Consider the following 16,182-nt stretch of genomic DNA (forward strand, 5'->3'; position numbering starts at 1 on the left):
TGGCGGCTGCCAGGGCGGAGGCGCAGGAGGCGAGGCAGGCGCTGGGCGTCGCCGGCGAGGAGGCGGCCAGCGTGCAGCAGCAGGTGGAGCAGCTGGAGGAAAGCATGCAAGGTGGGGTGGGGCCGGGCTGCGGCACGCAGGCGCTGCAGCTGGCCGCCTGCCTCCCGTGCAACGCCCCAGCTCCTGCTGCCGCTTGCCTCGCCTCCACCCAGCCTCTCCCTGCCCTGCTTCACCTGCCTGCCCCGCCCAATCATACTGCATCGTTCGCCGCCGCCGCCACCGCCGCCCGCTGCAGAGATGCAAGCCCACAAGGCGTCGCTTGAGCAGCAGCTGGCGGCGGCGTATCAGGAGGCGCGGCTGACCGCAGAAACGCTGGGCCTGCTGCGCCAGGACCGCGACCACACCCTGGCGGCGCAGGCCGAGGAGGTGGCGGCGCTGCAAGCTGAGCTGGCGGCAGCACGGTACGAGCAGGACGGCCAGCTGTGCCAGCTGGCCGCCGACCTGGGGGCGGTGCGGGGGCAGCTGGGCGCGCTGCAGCGGGAGCGGGGCGGGCTGGCCAAAGCCGGCGGGAAGCTGGCGGGGGAGCGGGAGGGCCAGGCGCGCGAGCTGGCCGCGCTGCGGCAGCAGCTGGACGGCGTGCACGCGTTGCAGGCGGAGCCGGAGGCTGCGCAGGTGAGTGGGCATGGTCTTGCCTGCCTGCGTACGACGCTGCTTTTTTTCTTTCTGCGTGCACGTGGCGGGCTGTGCTGGTGGGCAGCCTGCCTGCCGCGGAGCGAGGGGTGTGTGGGGTTGACGGGCCGCCTGACACCTGGCTGCCCTGTGCGGTGGCCGCCCTGCAGGCGCAGCTGGATGGCGCGCGTGCTGAGCTGGCAGAGCTGCGCACCAGCTTCCAGAAGCTGAGGTGAGGCCTGCGCCTGCGCGCCCTGCTGCCGGGGTTGCCAGCCAGAGGGCATCTGCTGGGTGTGAAGACTGGCCTGCTCAGAGAGCTGCAGGCCCTGCCTGGAGGCCGCCCACTGGTCGGGACAACTAGTGTGCTGAGCGCTGGCCTGCCTCTGCCGTGCGTGCCTGCCTCCGCCCCTCGCTCTCTCCCTGCAGCGCCGAGCACAAAGATTTGGAGGGGCAGCTGCAGGAGAGCCAACGGACGGCAGAGGCGCAGCGGCGGCAGCAGGAGGCGAGGCAGGTGGGGGAGGAGGGGGAGGCGCAGCACCTGGTCATGGTGGCGGCGGCGCTGCGGCAGCAGCTGCAGGAAGCTCGTGCGCAGGCAAGCTGGGGTGTCGATGTGCAGGAAGGGTGCCGGTTAAGCGGCAGCCATGTGCAAGTGTCCACTGCCTTCTGCATTGCTTGGGCCAGCACTGCCCGGGTCCGTCGGCGTGCAGGCGCCGCCGCGCGCACCTTCCCCTGCCGGCTGGCGCGGCCCGGCAGCTGCGACAGCAGCCGCACCGCACTGCACGCGCATCCCTGGCACCAAGGCCTTGCCACTTAGCCATGCACGCGACCCCCATCGCCACCTGGCTGTTCGGAGAGCCAACACGCCCACCACCCTTGGCTTGTCCGTGCCTGAAAGCTTCGGCGGCTGCGTTCTGTTGGTCTGGTCGATCGTGACAGCACCCTATAGTAACAGCACCCTATGTGCGCCGCTGCGCTGGCCTGCTGCTTGCAGACGGAGCACCACGGCTGTTCGGAGAGCCAACACGCCCACCACCCTTGGCTTGTCCGTGCCTGAAAGCTTCGGCGGCTGTGTTCTGTTGGTCTGGTCGATCGTGACAGCACCCTATAGTAACAGCACCCTATGTGCGCCGCTGCGCTGGCCTGCTGCTTGCAGACGGAGCACCACGGGGAGCAGGCGGCGGCGGCGGCTGCGGACAAGGAGCGGCTGGCTGCCGAGCTGGAGCACACGAAGCAGCGGCTGGCCGAGGCGCAGGAGGCGGTGTCCAAGGCAAGCGGGGGGTGGCAGGGCGGCCACCGCCCTTCACACCATGAGTGCCTGAGCCACACGTTGTGCTTGATGGATGGATGGCCTGGCCTGCCGCTGTGCAACGCGCAGCATCTCATCTGGCGCCTGCTGGGCCTGCCGCGCGCCTGCCGTGCAGGCTGCGGCGGAGGGTGACAGCATGCGGCAGGGCAACACGCGGCTGCTGAACAATGCCGGGGCCAAGATCAAGGCGATGGCCAAGTGAGGCGGGCCCACCCGTGTGGGCTCCCGCACCGCGCCGCTAACCTGCCCTCATCAACCTCCCAACTCAAGTGCCCCTACACCTCCTGATCCTTGCCTGCTCTCGCCTCCCCGGCGCGGTTCCTGCAGGGAGCGCGATGGGGCGTTAAAGGAGCGGGATGAGCTGCTGAAACTGCGGGATGAGCTGCTCAAGGATCGCGATGAGGCGCGGGCCCTGGCCAAGCTCTCCTTTGACGGCAGCGGCCCGGGGTCGCCGGCGGCGGGCCGCGCCAGGGCGACGTTGGCGTCAGAAGCGGAGGAGGTGGCGGCGGCTGCCGCGGCCGCGGCGGCAGCAGCCAAAGCTCTGTCCCCACGACGCACGGGCGCGCGCACAGAGGCGTAGCGGCGCCTTGCCGTAGCTCCATTCGCTGCCATGCACACTGCAGCTTTGCTGCAGCCTAGTTGGGATTGTTGTAAGAACCTGTCCTTCACCTCTTTCAGTCATGCATTGGGCAGAAGAGTTGGAATCTGACACAGCCATTGTGATTGGTGCCGCTGTTACACTAGGCGCAGCGGCAGTGAATGGGCAGTGAATGGGGCGGAACAGGGAAAAGCGGAGCGAAACATGAAATGGAGTGCCGGGCGCAAGGGAAAGGGTGAGGCTCTGGCTGCCGCATTTGGGAGGCGGGCCGGTGAAAGCTGCATCTACTGGCGACAGGGCCCACGGATGCCGCCGCCAGGCGCCGCGCCAGCCGCTGCCAGCTCACCGCCAGCTGGGCTTGTCGTCCGCCATCCACTTGGCCGCCTCAGTAGCATAGTACGACAGTATGAGGTCTGCGTGGGTGTGTGGGGGAGGGCAGGCGGGGAGCAAGCAGGGAGCAGGGTGTCGGAGGGCAGGCAGGCATGAGGGCACGGCGGGTGCAAGGCTGCCCGATGCCCCCCGCAATTGAAGCTGCGCTGCCCACCTTCCCGCCATGCTGCAATCAGCCGCACGCCAGCAAGGGACCAGCCCCGCCGCCGGCAGGCGCCACCCACCCGACCCCGCGCGCTTGAGGCACAGCAGCGCCTCCAGCACCGCATCCTTCTCGTTCAGCCAGCCGCGCTCCGCGGCCGCCTTGAGCATGGCGTACTCGCCTGCGTGCCGGCAGGGGCGGCGGCACGCATTGAGCGCCGCGCGCCCGCCAGCACACAGCCGCGAACGCGGACGCCCCCCTGCTGCAATCGGGGACGCCCCAAGCTCCCGGGCAACCCGCACCCCCGCCTTTACCCCACCCACCCAGCCTCCCAGCCATGCCATGCGCAGGCACCACGGCCCCCCACCCACCCAGCCTCCCAACCATGCCATGCCATGCGCAGGCACCACGGCCCCCCACCCACCCAGCCTCCCAGCCATGCCATGCCATGCGCAGCCACCCAGCCTCCCCAGCCAGCCAGCCAGCCCCCCCCACCCACCCGACACGTGGTAGGCGGCGATGGGCAGCGCGGAGTTGTCGCGCAGCAGGCGGATGACGTCGAGGTAGGGCAGGCCCGGCTTGACCATCATGATGTCGGCGCCCTCCGCCTCATCCAGGAGCGCCTCGCGCAGCGCCTCCCGGAAGTTGGCCGGGTCCTGCTGGTACGTCTTCTTGTTGGGCGGGATGCGCCGGTGCGCGGCGCACGGCTTGGGCGCCGACGCCAGCGCGTCCCTGATTAAGGGGAGGGCAGGCAAGGGCGGCGGCACGTGGGCTGGGCCAGGTCGGGCGGGGCGCGGGGCGTGCTGCGGCCAGCAGCTTCCCCCGCCGCTCTCTCACACACGACTCTCTCACCACCACCGCCCCCACCGCCCCCACTGCCTCAGCCCCACCCCCCAGCCGCTCACCGGAAGGGGCCGTAGAAGGCCGAGGCGTACTTGGCCGTGTAGGCCATGATGGAGACGTCGGTGAAGTCCTCGGCGTCCAGCGCGCCGCGGATGGCCGCCACCCGGCCGTCCATCATGTCGGAGGGGCTCACGCAGTCGGCGCCCGCGCGCGCCTGCAGGCGTGGGTGCGTGTGTGTGTGTGTGGGGGGGGGGGCAAGTGTGGGTGGGTGGGGGGTGGAGTGGGAGCGTGGGGAGTGGAGCGGGGCGCAGGGGAGCGGGAGCAGCGGGTGGGGGAGGCGGCGCGGAGCCGAGCCGCGCTGGGAGCCGGAGCGGGCCGCACCGAGCGGCTGCCTGAGGCCAAACCAGGGCCCCTGACCCTGCCCGCGCCCGCTCTGAGCCCCCTGCCCTCCCTCAATCACCAGTGGGGCCCCGCACATACACCACACACCACACACCACACGGATCCCTCACTGCCGCAGCTCCCCAGCACAGCCCCCCAACTCAGCCCCCAGCGCGCGCGCCCCACCTGCGACACCGCCTGGCGGCACAGGTACTCGATCGTTTCGTCGTTCAGGATGACACCTGCGTCGCTGACAATGCCGTCATGGCCGTCGGAGTTGTAGGGGTCCAGGGCCACGTCGGTGTACACCTGCGGGCGGTACGGGCGGTACAGGCGGTACGGGCGGTACAAGGATGGGGCGCGTGGGGCGGGAGGCGCGCCGCTTTGGCGGCCGCGCGGCAGCAGCGGGCCGGTTGGCGAAGGCGTGCCCGCGGGAGGGGAGCCAGGGCCGCGGCTGCGGGGCGGAGCTGTCCCACACACGCCAGCCTGGCCCAGCCTTCGGACGCTGTTGCGCTGCCCCACAATCCAACCAGCCAGCCAGCCAGCCGATCCGCCTGCCCGCCTGCCCGCTGCCACACGCCTCCTCGCCACCCCGCCACCACACGCCTCCTCGCCGCGCCGCCGCCCCGCCGGCTCACCTCCAGGTCTGGGAACTTGTCCTTGAGGAGGGAGATGGTGCGCTGGGCGAGGCCGTTGGGGTTGAAGGCCTCCTCCGCGGTGGGCGTCTTGAGCTCCTCGGGCGTCTTGGGGAAGATGACGACCTGGTTGACGCCCACCGACCGCGCCTCGGCCACCGCGTCCACCAGGCCGTGCTGCCAGCCCAGGCGCGCCACGCCGGGCATGGAATCGATGGGGATGTTCTTGTCGCCGTCGTGCACAAAGACGGGGAGGATGAAGTTGGCTGCGGGGCGCGGGGCGAGGCGGGGCGGGGCGGGGTGAGGAGCCTGCCTGGCGGCCGCGCGTGCCGTGATGCATGGTTTGCTTGTTTCGCCGCCCTGCCTGCCAGCCAGATTATGAAGCGGGAGCACTCGCAGGCTGCCGCATGCACACGCGCACAGACCTGGGTGCAGGAAGGTTTCCGAGAAGGCACGGCGCACAGTCTCGCTCTTGCGGTTGCGGCGGGGGCGGGAGGGCAGGTCGCGCACCGGCACAACGGGGGTGCCCTCGGGGACGCCACGCTGCAGGGGCAAGGCAGGGAAGTAGGTTGATGGTAGAAGATGGATGCAGGCACCACTTTCATACTCTGCCGCCAGTCAGCCCGCTGCCGCCAGTCCACCGGCTGCTGCCGGAGCCACCGTGCCGCCAGCGGCCCAATCCGCCTCCCCCGACGCACCCTCGAGGCGCTCTGGGTCGCCAAACGCTCCAACTCTGCCACAGCGCTCACGCGCAGCTGGGCACGCCTGCGGGGCGCCACCACGCCACGGGCGCTGGTCGAGGCGATGCTCTGCATCTGGGCCGCCATAATGTCAGCCCTAAGGCTCTGCTGAGTTCCGGGGCGGAGGGAAGGGGCAGTGGGGACGAGCGCCACCTGCACAGGGGCAACCCTGTGAATGCGGGGGGAGCTGTGCGGGGCCGGGCAGCTGTGAAACAGCTGCTGGTAGCACCCAGGTAAGCCGGCAGACAAAATGTGGGCGGTTTCCGTGCGCCTACAGCGCGATGATATTCTGGCTATGGTCGTCCTGCTGGGGGTACAAACACAAACCTTTGGAAGACAACCCGCACCTTCCAGCCCCTGTGCCGTGTTTGATCAATTGAAAACGGTGCAGAGGCGATCCCTGAACCCCACCTCTGCAGTTGTGGCCAGTCCCATCGCAGCCAGATGCTGTCCTCCCTGCGCCAAGCTAGCCGCCTGCTGGCCTCTCAGCCACCCGCAGGCCTGCCAGCCACCTCCATGTCGCTGCGCTGCATGTTCAGCTCTCACACCGACGCCCTCAGCTGCCTGTTCAGCCAGCAAGTCAGCCTAGATAGCTTGCTGCAGCCGCCACAGCTGCCCGCGGGAACAGCAGCAGTTGCCACGCTGCAGCAGCTGCCGCTGCCGCCAGCGGTGCTGGGTGGGCACGCGCTGCTGCCGTCCATAGCGCAGGCGCTGCTCAACCTGCAGCAGCAGCCCACGCCAGCGCTGCTGCCGGAGCTTGGAGAAGCCATGCGGCAGGTCGAGGGTGAGCGAAGCCGCGCTGCCGCTGCCATGCCTGTGTGCAACTGCTGTCCCGTGGCAGGATGCATTTGCTGCGCCGCTCAGCCCCGCATGCTTGTGCCAGCCCCTGTGTACTGCACTTCCCTCGGTGCAAGGCGCAGCGATTGCTCACATGTCTGTGCACCACCCTGGGCTGCAGACCCCACAAGCGGCAGCGGCGCGCTGCCATGGCTGTGCAACACCAAGCGCACCTTCCAGCCCAGCCTCATCATCCGCAAGCGGCGACACGGCTTCCTGGAGCGCATGAGCACCAAGAACGGCCGCCGCGTGCTGCGCCGCCGCCTGATCAAGGGCCGGCACAAGCTCTCAGCATGAGCAATTCCCTGCTCCCGCTGCGCTGTTCCTGCTTTCGTGCTGTGTGTCGTGGTTACCAAGGGCATCAATTTGTAATGCTCAAAGGAATGTTGCAGCGGAGGGTGAGAAGCAAGGCAGAGAGAGTTCAGAGCAGAGAGCAGGAAGACAGGCGCGGCGCAAACGTATGTCCGCTGCCGCCGCGCTCATCGCCGCATGCCGCGGCCACGCCCGCGGCCGCCCATGCCTCCGCGGCCGCCCATGCCTCCGCGGCCGGGCATGGGCCCCATGCCGCCGCCGCTCATGTCGCCGCCCTCGGACCGTGGGTTGCGGACCGTCTCATCCACCGACAGCACCAGGCAGGCTGCCTCTGCTGCAGCTGTAATGGCGTTGATCTTGACCACGGCGGGCTCCCACACAAATGCCGCATACGTGTCCACCACGCCGCCTGTGGTACGGTGGGGGGGAGCGCCGGGCAGGGAGGGACACGGTCAGGCGTGCCATCGCGGCAGCACCATGCAGCTGGCCCAGCGCATGGGCAGGGGCAGACAGACGCGCACGAGGCGCGGGCGCGGCAGCCATGCTTGACCCCTGCCTCCACACCTGTGTTGACGTCGATGCCGATGTTGCGCCCGCTGCCGTCCTTGGCCGCATGCTTCTGCCGCAGCATGTTGAGCACATCTGCAGTGAAACATGAGTGAATGGGTCGGCACCCGAGTGGCTGGCCCACCCAGCGGCCATGCTGCTTGTCCTCCTCCTCCATCGCCACCCAAGCCCCGGTAGCCTAGCCCAGCCCTGCCCAGCCCAGCCCAGCCCAGCCCAGCCCGGCGCGCCCACCCGTGGCGTCAAAGCCGCTGTTGTCTGCCAGCTGGCGCGGGATGACCTCCAGCGCACGGGCAAAGGAGTTGATGAAGAGCTGGCTCTTGCCGGGGATGCTGCGCGCGTGGTCCCTGCAACCACACAGCGGCAGCGGCACGGGAGCAAGCAGCGGTCAGTACCACTGCCACACCACACAACCATCACCAACACACACACACACACACACACACACACACACACACACATGTCTTCCCACCCCGTCCCCTACCTCCACCTCCCCCACACCCCACACTCCACACACAGCCGCCCACCTGAGGTACTGAGACAGCTCCATGTCGATCGCGCCGCCGCCCGGCACCACCTGCGGGCTCTTGAGCGCGCGCCGCACAATCATGATGGCGTCGTGCAGCGAGCGGTCGGCCTCGTCCAGGAACTGGTCGGAGCCGCCGCGCAGCACCAGCGTGGCGGTGTGCGCGGAGGGGCAGCCTGCGGGCAGGGAGCGAGGGTGGGGGCGGCCGGGAGGGTTGAGGCCTCCAGCGGGGCAGGCCCACGGACGCATGGCAGGGCTACCGCCAGCGCAGGAACGCCGCCGGTGGCTGGGCCCGAGCCGCACGCATGGAGGGCGGGTGAGCCGGCGGCGGGCGCGGCAGGCGGTACCGCACCCGTGACCATGTTGTACCGCTCCGCCCCCACTTGCCGCTCCTCAAACACCGCGCACGTGCCCAGCGCCTTGGGGCTCAGGTTGTTCACTGTGGTCTGCACCTGGGCGCCGGTGGCTGACGCCACGCGCTGCAGGTCTTCCTCAGCCACCTACCACCGACAGCCGGCCAGGGGACAGAGGAGTGGCACACATGCGACGGGCGGGGATCGTGGCAGCAAGCATGGGCGGCCGGGACCGCCAGCACTGCACGCCACACAGAGGCGTGCAGCGGGCAGCCCAGGGGGCATCGCGCTGCCCTGCAAGCCAGCCAGCCCTGCACATCCGAAAGCAGGCCTCCCACGCACGTGCCCCACCACCATGGCGCCGCGGCTGCCACCCCTGCAGGCCAGCCCCCAGCGCGCTCACCCGCCCTGCACAGAAGATGTCTCGGTCCGCAAAGTACTGGGTGGCCAGGTCACCGATGGCGTACCGCGACAGTACCACCCGCGCCCCGCTGTCGGCGCACTTGGCCAGCTTATCGTAGATGATGTTCCACTCTGGAGGGGGCGAGCGGTGGTGGGGGGGAGGCGAGGGAAGGTCAAGGGAGGGGAGAGTCGGAGGGAGGGAGCACGGCCGAGCTGAGCTGTTGGGCAGTTGGGCGGTGTGCATGCGGCTGTGTCGCGGCAGAGGAGGAGAGGGCAGGAGGTGCAGCAGCATAAAGCCAACCGCCGCCCCCGCAGCGCGCGCGCTGCTCCCCCACCCGCCCACCCGCCCGCCCACCTGCGTCCACGATGGACTGGTACTGGGAGGGGTCGTCCAGCCGCACCTCGGCGTTCTCCTTCTCGCTCTTCAGCTCCAGCTCGATGTTGAGCAGCAGGATCTTAGGGTTCTGCGGGCGGGGGGCGGGCGGGGGAGGGAGGGCAGGCAGGCGGGCAGGCAGGCAGGCAGGCAGGCAGGGTGAGTGAGCGGGCACAGAGGAGGGATGGAGCGGGTTGGTAGGGAGGCAGGGCGAGTGGTCAAGGCAAGGATCAGGAAGGGAGCGGGTTGGTAGGTAGGTAGGCAGGGAGGGAGGGAGGCAGATGCTTGGCGCAAATTTGTGGACGGACATTGCGGCAGACCATTTGGCCGGTGTGGCCCCCGCGCAGCCCAGCCCAGGCCCTCCCGCAGGCATGGCCGGAACCCCGCCACCACCTTCGAATTTCTTGGGCTGCATCTCAAACCCGGCGTAGCTGAAGGTCTTCTTGAACGCCACGCCGTCCACCAGGAAGGAGTCGCGCAGGCCGCCGCCCTGGCCAGGCAGGAAAGGAGGCGGGCGCGCAGGCAGGCACGGCAGGCAGCGGGTGGGCCAGGCAGGCAGGCAAGCAGCGCAGAGGCGCAGGGCAGGCCAGGGGACACACACACGCACACACACACGCACACGCACTCTGACTCGCTGGGCCGCCATTCCCGGACTGCCACTGCCGCCCCCACCACCCCACCGCCCCACGCCGCCCCCCCACCACCTGCACTTTCTTGATGCCTAGCATGCGCAGGTCGAGCGTCTCCGGGTCCAGCTTGCTCACCGCATCCACAACCACCTGCGCAAAGAAGTCGCGCTCGCCGCTGACCTGCGGGCCAGGCGGCGGGGGGGAGGCAGAGAGTGGGTTCCACTCAGGGTGGGCATTCGCGGGCAAAGCCAGGTGAAGCCCCAGCCACCACTCTCACACACAAACACATCCGCATCACCCGGACCAGCTGTATAGCCGTTTGCTGCCTGCACCCCCGGGGCAGCCCCGCCAGCGCCGCGCCGCCCAGCTCACCAGCTTGCTGTTGAGCGACGTCTGCGCGCACTTCTGCAGCATCTCGCGCCGCTCCGCCGCGCCCTTGCCGCCAATGTCCACCGCCAGCTTCTTCACCTGGTCCACAGCCAGCTGCGCCGCCTGGCGGTAGCTGCGGATGATGCCCTGCAGGGGGCGCACGGCGGCGCGGGGCACGGGGCTCAGCGGGTTAATGCGGGCTGCGCCGGGCCACTGTGCTCGCTGCCGCGATGAAGAGCAGCGTGTGCAGCTCGCCAGCATGCCCCAAACAGGTCGCGCGATGGTTTGAGTCCTCCATCACACTGCAGCTCCGCTCTGCGAATACACCCCTGCCCAGCAGGGTGGCACTGCAGCCAGGCCGGCCAGGCCAGCCCACCTGCGGGTGCACCCCCTCCTCCACAAACGCCTTGCACTCCTTGAGGAACTCTGCCGCCAGCAGCACCACGGTAGTGGTGCCGTCCCCCACCTGCACACCGGCCAGCCGCAAAGAGGCCCATCGCCGCAGCCAGGATCAGTGGCACGTGGCGGGGCAGGACCAAGGGCGAGCGAGACCGGCGAACCGGCCGGGGTTTGGCGGCGTCAACCGCCACGTGCCGCCCACCCGCCCGGCGCCGCCGTGCGTGGCCTGCCCGCCCACCTCGGCATCCTGCGCCAGCGAGATGTCCACCAGGGTCTTGGCTGCCGGGTGCACGATGTCCAGGGTTTTCATGATGGTGGCGCCGTCGTTGCTGACCGTGACGGAGCGCTCGGTGTGCATGAGCTTGTCCATGCCGCGCGGGCCCAGGGTGGTGCGCACCACGTCGGCCACGGCGTAGCAGGCGTTGATGTTGCTGATCAGCTGCGGCTTGCCCTGGCTCGTGTCGGTGCCCTCCTTGAGCAGGATGATTTGCGGTTGCTGCAGGGGGAGGGGGAGCCGGAGCGGCGTCGGCGGCACAGATGGCGGCAGCGGCGGCAGGCGTGAAACCTGCTGCTCCGCCCCGCCCAGCGCCAATTGCCGCCCCGCTCACCATTCCAAACGGCATCCCCGTCGCCATCCTGCCTGATTGCCTCGGCAGCCGATCAGCGCTTGGACTCCTGCGTCTGATGCGTGGGCTGGTGGTTCAAAACGGGACAAGGGACTGGTGAGAGGGATTGCAAATCAAGGAAGAGCTCGGGATGCGCTGGCTGGGCCGCCAGGCATCAAACGAGAGGACCGGCAAGAAAGGCGGCCTCCAAACGCGTCATGGGCGCCTTTTCGGGTATCGGCTGCCAATTGCTTGCAAGCCTGCCGGTTGGTTGCACGTCTGAGCCCTGCCCAGCCCCCCTGCAAGGCCCTAGCACACTTTGCCATGCTGCAGCATAGCCTAGCGGCCTCACGGCCCTGTAGCAGCCCGTCAACCGTAAGGCAACCTGCCAGAGCACGCAGGTGCGGCGCGCAGAGGGAGGGTGGCCGTCACGAGGCCTCGCGGCGCCTTGCGACCGCTCCCAAGCAGCCTCTTGAGCAGCGCCCCAACACTGCTTGTGGCTCTTGCCAACCCGCCTGCAGGTTTCTAGTGGCCGCCGTCATGCCGGGAGGCCCCCAGTTCTCGGCGCAGGTGCGGCGGCGCCATCGGCGGCCAGGCACTTCAAACCTGCTCAAACGCGCACGATAGCCTTTGCCCATCGGTCCAACTTGGTTAGTTACTAGCCCTTCTAATGCGTATCCCCTTGCATCACTCAGGTCCGCGCCAGCCGCGTGCCCACTCCCGACGAAGACAAGGAGGTGGCACACGCTGCCTTCCTCCACGCCGTCGAGCAGTCCCACCACCTGCCCCACATCAAGGGCATGCAGGAGTTTGCCGGCGGGGTGAGCCAGGCCTTTCGGAGCGCGCACAGCCCGGCAGCCAGCTGCAGAGAGAGTGCTGCGCAGCTGCCTCCCCGCCCTGCCCGCGCCGCTGACCAGTGGCCCAGGAACCCACCACGCCCCGCCTCTTGCCCGCCCCGCCTGCAGCTGCTGGCCCGGCAGCGCATCCCCTCTGGCCAGTACAGCGACCCGCTGGGCCACATCTTTGACGAGTTTGACCGCGACCGCAACGGGTCGCTGACGGCGCACGAGGTGGCAGAGGCGCTGCGCTCGCGCCAGGTGCAGATCACCGACGAGCAAGCAGGTGCGGCGCGGGTGCGGGCGCGGCGCGGTGGGGCCTGGCCAGGGGTGGCAGGGGTGTGCGGGTGATGGGGACGGTGGCGAGGCCTGCATCCTCGGTTTGTTTCCTGCTCCTGCCCTGCACATGCACATGCACCCCGCCCTGCTGCGGCGCATCCTCGGCCTCCTTAACCCCAATCGCATCCAGCCGCCCACCCTGGCTCCGCCTGCCACCCCGCTGCCTGCCGCAGAGATGTTTGTTGAGTCTGTGGACATGGAGCGCCGTGCCATCAGCAAGGACGAGTTCCGGGAGCTGATCATGCACATGGCGGCCGCCGACCTGCACAGCCGGCGCAGCCAGCACGCGGCGGACGACAAGGGCGACTGGCAGATGAGCTCCTGGGAGGAGGATGACCAGATAGTGGCGAAGCTGAAGTCCTGGACCGATCACCTCATGATGCGGCGCTTCAAGTAGAAGTAGAGCCCCTGCCGGCTCCGCCCGCCTGCTGCTCGTCGTGGAACCAGCCGTGTCGGCTGGCTGACCGGGCTCCAGGCGGTGGCCGCCCAGCCGTGCCAAGCGGCGCACGCCTGCGCTCTTGAAACCGCGCAGGCGCGTCGAGCATGGCAGTGCACCCCGTTGTTGTCTTCTTCTCACCTCCCCACATTTCTCGTTTCACCTGAGCGTTACTTGGTTGCGCACTTGCACTTGCAGAATCTTGTTTCCCCTTCCCCGCTTCCCCCCATCAAATCGCTGCTTTGCAGCCCACCCGTTGCCAGCTGCCGCTCTGTTGACTCGTGTCTCGTCTCCCCGCGCCACCCAGTGCCACCATACACACATATGCACACAAAAAACGAACCAACTCGTCTTGAATCATGACACCCACTGTTTGTTGCCTGCATAGCTTACAATTCTGTTTGTGTCCTGTTTGCCTGAAGCTCCCGGCTCCCATGTACCATGCATGCATTCTCGATAGCTGCCCTGCCCTGCCCTGCCCCGGTGGTTGGCAATGACGTGGCCAGTTTAAGTTTAATACATTCTTTGAGTACAAAGAGGGCCCTAGCAAGACGGGCCCTCGGCATCCTGCTTGGCGCCGCGCTATGGGCGGGCATAGCAGCGGCCTCACTTCCGCCCTGGAGTTGCGGGCACTCCATTTTTCACCCTCTTCTCGACCAACACACCATCCTGCATAGGACAGGGCACGGCAGCACGCATTGCGCCCGTGATGGCGCGCTCACGCTCTCCAGACTACAGGAGGCGCTCCAGATCGCCACCCAGACGGCGCAGCAGGTCCCCTGAGCCCTACAGGCGCCGCAGCAGGTCTCCACGCAGACGCAGCAGGTCCCCCGAGCCCTACAGGCGGCGCAGCCCCGACTACGAACGCCCACGAGAGGAGCCCAGGCAGAACGGCGGCGGCTGGAGGCGAGACGACAGGAGAGAGCCGCCGCAGGAGCTGCCGCAACAGTTCCGAGGCTGGGGAGGGTGAGCGGCGGCGGCGGCGGCGGGCAGCGGGTGCACGCTAGCAGTGCCTGGGGGTGGCTGCTGACCCTTGTGTGCGAGCTGCTGCCTGCAGGGGAGGTGGTGGCGGGCGACATGGGGGCGACGGCGATGTGAGCGAGGACGACATCAAGGCGGAGAACTTCCAGGACTTGTGAGGCACCGCCCTTCCCCACCCGCCTGCGTGCCTGCCTGCCTGGCCTGCGTGCCTGCGTGCCTGCCTGTGTGCTGCTTTACCTGCCTGCCTGCTGCTGCCTGGCCTGCGTGCCTGCCTGCTGCCTGCCTTGTATGCGTGCCTGCCGGCCTGCTGCCTGCGAGCCTTACGCTCGTATGCTGCCGGCCTGCTGCCTGCTCAAGCTGCTTGCCTGCCTGCCTTCCGGCCCTGCCCGCGTCGGCCCGCTTTCCGCAGCCGGCGGCTGAAGCGCGTGAAGATGATGGAGCGCAATGTGCGGTGCATCTGGCGCATCACGCCCTCCCCGCCCCCCGAGGAGCGCGAGCGGCTGATGCGGGAGCACGCCGCCGAGGTGGAGGCGGAGCACCAGGAGCAGCTGCGGCGGCAGCACGCTCAGCAGCGCGAGCAGGACGCCGCGCGGGCCAAGGCGGCGGCCAAGGCGGCGGCCGCAGACGGGCTGGACCCGGAGCTCGCCGCGCTGGCCGCCGGCAACGTGCCCGCCGACGGCGGCGGCGACGGCGGCGCGCCGCCGCCGCTGGCGCACGAGGAGGATGAGGTGGAGGCGGACATCAACCGCCGCGAGGCGCAGCTGTTCTCTGATTGGGTGGCGGAGGCGCGGCGGGCCGCGGCGGTGGAGGCCGCCGCCAAGATTCAGGCGGTGGAGGAGAGCGCGATGGTGGGGCCCACGGCGCCGCCGCCCGGCGCCGGTGGCGGCCAGTACGAGGCCGACTATGGCACGCACCTGCGGCCGGGCGAGGGCGAGGCCATGGCGGCGTACGTGCAGGCGGGCAAGCGCATCCCGCGGCGAGGCGAGGTGGGGCTGGACTCCAACCAGATTGAGAAGTTTGAGCAGATCGGCTATGTGATGAGCGGCAGCCGCCACTCCCGCATGAACGCCGTGCGCATCAGGTGGGTGGCGTTCAGCTAAGCTGCGCCGGCGTGGGACGGCGTGAGGGGGCCGCCTTGGCTGCGTATGCTGGGGTGCAGCGCGCCTGGGTTGCCCTTGCTGTGGGCTGATGGGCAGCGGGGGAGGCTGCGCGCGTGCCTGCTGGCTGCTGGCGGCCGCGTCCTGCTCTGCGAGACTGGCTGCGGGGGTGCGAGGGCTGCCGGAAGTGGTGGCGCCCACCCGCACCTGGCCCACCCTCCCACGCCTCCCTGCCCTTCTTCCGTCCACCGCCGCCGCCGCCTGCCCTGTGTCTGCCTGCCCACCCCGTGTCTGCAGGAAGGAGAACCAGGTATATACGGCTGAGGAGAAGGCGGCCCTGGCCATGTTCAACTTTGAGGAGAACAAGCGCAAGGAGCAGAAGATTTTGGAGGAGATGCGGCGCTTGGTGGACTCCACGCTGGGGCAGGGGGATGAGGAGGAGGCGGGGCCGCCGCCGCCGCCCGCCTGAGCGGCGGCGGGGCCGGGGTTGGGAGGCCGGCGAGGGCTTGCGGCGATGCCCCCGGGCCGGCCGTGGCCTGCACTGCCTTTATGCCTGCCAGTCGAGCAGTGGTTGATAGTGCAGGGCGCTCCCGGGCGCCCAGCGGCTGCGCGGCTGGCTTCCCGCCTGCGGCGGGCCACGAGGCACTTGTGACTACACCGCCGGCGCTGCTGCTGCCTCCCCTGGCGGCTCCCCCGTTGGCCTGCAGCCCTGTTTGTAACATGTAGATGACGCAGATCGCGGCCTGCAAGGGGCTGGCGCTTGAGGGCCCTTCTGACTCGGACTAATGCCGCAGCCCATGCATGTGTTGCCCCCTGATGTGGCACCCTCCCGATTGGGCAACCCCCGCCCCCGCTCGCTCCTGGCAGCCCGCGCGGCGCTCCCCTCCCATACGTGAACTGACCCCATAGAGCCATGTTTGAGGGTTGAGCGGGGCGGAGCGGGGCTGCTTGCACACGTGATGGCATGCACGCTTCAACGCTCCCGCTGTCATCTCACCTCTCTAGCGTCAGAAATACAACTCTTACAAGCCAACCAACACGAACAGAGAGACCGAACAACAGAAATGAACAGGAAATATGAAGCCGCCACAGGCGGCAGCACCTTCCAGCGGAGACGGCAAAGCGTACAAGGCACACTTCTTCAATGGTTCGTGCAATTGCCACCCTTACCGGTTATACAGCCACAGTGCCGCCCACACCGCGCACCATTCTTCTTGCAGCTGCAGTTCCGGGTGCAGGCGCCGCGGCAGCCGCAGCGCACGGCTGCCTTGCCGCCGCCGGGCTGCGCCGCCATCGCCACATTGAGAGACACCACAGGCACTCCTCGCTGCGCCGTGCCGCTGAAGGTCAGCTCGCTGGCCAGGCTGGGTGGCGCCTTAGATAGCCTGCTGGCCTGATGCATACCCTCCACCACTCCAGC

At 69.0% G+C, this 16,182-nt stretch overlaps 5 protein-coding genes across 5 annotated transcripts in view; 3 read left to right on the forward strand and 2 right to left on the reverse strand.

Annotated features, from left to right (window-relative positions):
* CHLNCDRAFT_58634 (hypothetical protein) overlaps positions 1–2,555 on the forward strand; it is a gene marked incomplete at its 3' end in the record, with an annotated part of 5,106 nt that extends 2,551 nt beyond the window's left edge. Inside the window, exons 6-11 of the mRNA XM_005845272.1 lie at positions 296–672; positions 840–901; positions 1,096–1,180; positions 1,823–1,927; positions 2,091–2,173; positions 2,303–2,555. Of these exons, the coding sequence (XP_005845334.1) occupies positions 296–672; positions 840–901; positions 1,096–1,180; positions 1,823–1,927; positions 2,091–2,173; positions 2,303–2,555 (965 nt within the window). The remainder of the gene's footprint in view (positions 1–295; positions 673–839; positions 902–1,095; positions 1,181–1,822; positions 1,928–2,090; positions 2,174–2,302) is intronic.
* A 360-nt stretch (positions 2,556–2,915) lies between these two features.
* On the reverse strand, positions 2,916–5,791 carry CHLNCDRAFT_137125 (hypothetical protein; the record flags this gene model as incomplete). Its single annotated transcript, XM_005845408.1, has 8 exons — positions 2,916–2,986; positions 3,188–3,286; positions 3,605–3,837; positions 4,011–4,162; positions 4,516–4,638; positions 4,968–5,230; positions 5,390–5,507; positions 5,663–5,791. The coding sequence occupies 8 exons, from the start codon at positions 5,789–5,791 to the stop codon at positions 2,916–2,918; spliced, it is 1,188 nt and encodes a 395-aa protein (XP_005845470.1).
* Positions 5,792–6,220: 429 nt separating this feature from the next.
* CHLNCDRAFT_137126 (hypothetical protein) lies at positions 6,221–6,838 on the forward strand (the record flags this gene model as incomplete). The annotated part of the gene is made up of 2 exons (XM_005845273.1): positions 6,221–6,488; positions 6,663–6,838. The coding sequence occupies 2 exons, from the start codon at positions 6,221–6,223 to the stop codon at positions 6,836–6,838; spliced, it is 444 nt and encodes a 147-aa protein (XP_005845335.1).
* A 182-nt stretch (positions 6,839–7,020) lies between these two features.
* On the reverse strand, positions 7,021–11,192 carry CHLNCDRAFT_58635 (hypothetical protein; the record flags this gene model as incomplete). Its single annotated transcript, XM_005845409.1, has 13 exons — positions 11,077–11,192; positions 10,707–10,964; positions 10,446–10,535; positions 10,073–10,216; positions 9,776–9,880; positions 9,454–9,561; positions 9,054–9,162; positions 8,700–8,830; positions 8,296–8,443; positions 7,945–8,119; positions 7,652–7,764; positions 7,418–7,495; positions 7,021–7,262 (listed from the first exon to the last, which is right to left on the reverse strand). Exons 1-13 carry the CDS (start codon positions 11,101–11,103, stop codon positions 7,021–7,023), a joined length of 1,728 nt encoding a protein of 575 aa, XP_005845471.1. The 5' UTR covers positions 11,104–11,192.
* A 3,095-nt stretch (positions 11,193–14,287) lies between these two features.
* Positions 14,288–15,244, forward strand: CHLNCDRAFT_32258 (hypothetical protein). Its single transcript, XM_005845274.1, has 2 exons — positions 14,288–14,746; positions 15,060–15,244. Exons 1-2 carry the CDS (start codon positions 14,511–14,513, stop codon positions 15,229–15,231), a joined length of 408 nt encoding a protein of 135 aa, XP_005845336.1. The 5' UTR covers positions 14,288–14,510; the 3' UTR covers positions 15,232–15,244.
* The last annotated feature ends 938 nt before the right edge of the window (positions 15,245–16,182 follow it).

The sequence above is a fragment of the Chlorella variabilis genome, assembly GCF_000147415.1.
Source record: "Chlorella variabilis unplaced genomic scaffold CHLNCscaffold_18, whole genome shotgun sequence".
NCBI lineage: Eukaryota > Viridiplantae > Chlorophyta > Trebouxiophyceae > Chlorellales > Chlorellaceae > Chlorella > Chlorella variabilis.

What these genes read in the sequence shown, in the direction of transcription:
- CHLNCDRAFT_32258 (XM_005845274.1), top strand. Translation starts at nt 14,511, where the DNA reads ATGGTGGGGCCCACGGCGCCGCCGCCCGGCGCCGGTGGCGGCCAGTAC. An exon ending in ATGAACGCCGTGCGCATCAG is followed by an intron (nt 14,747 to 15,059) that starts GTGGGTGGCGTT and finishes CCGTGTCTGCAG; the next exon opens with GAAGGAGAACCAGGTATATA.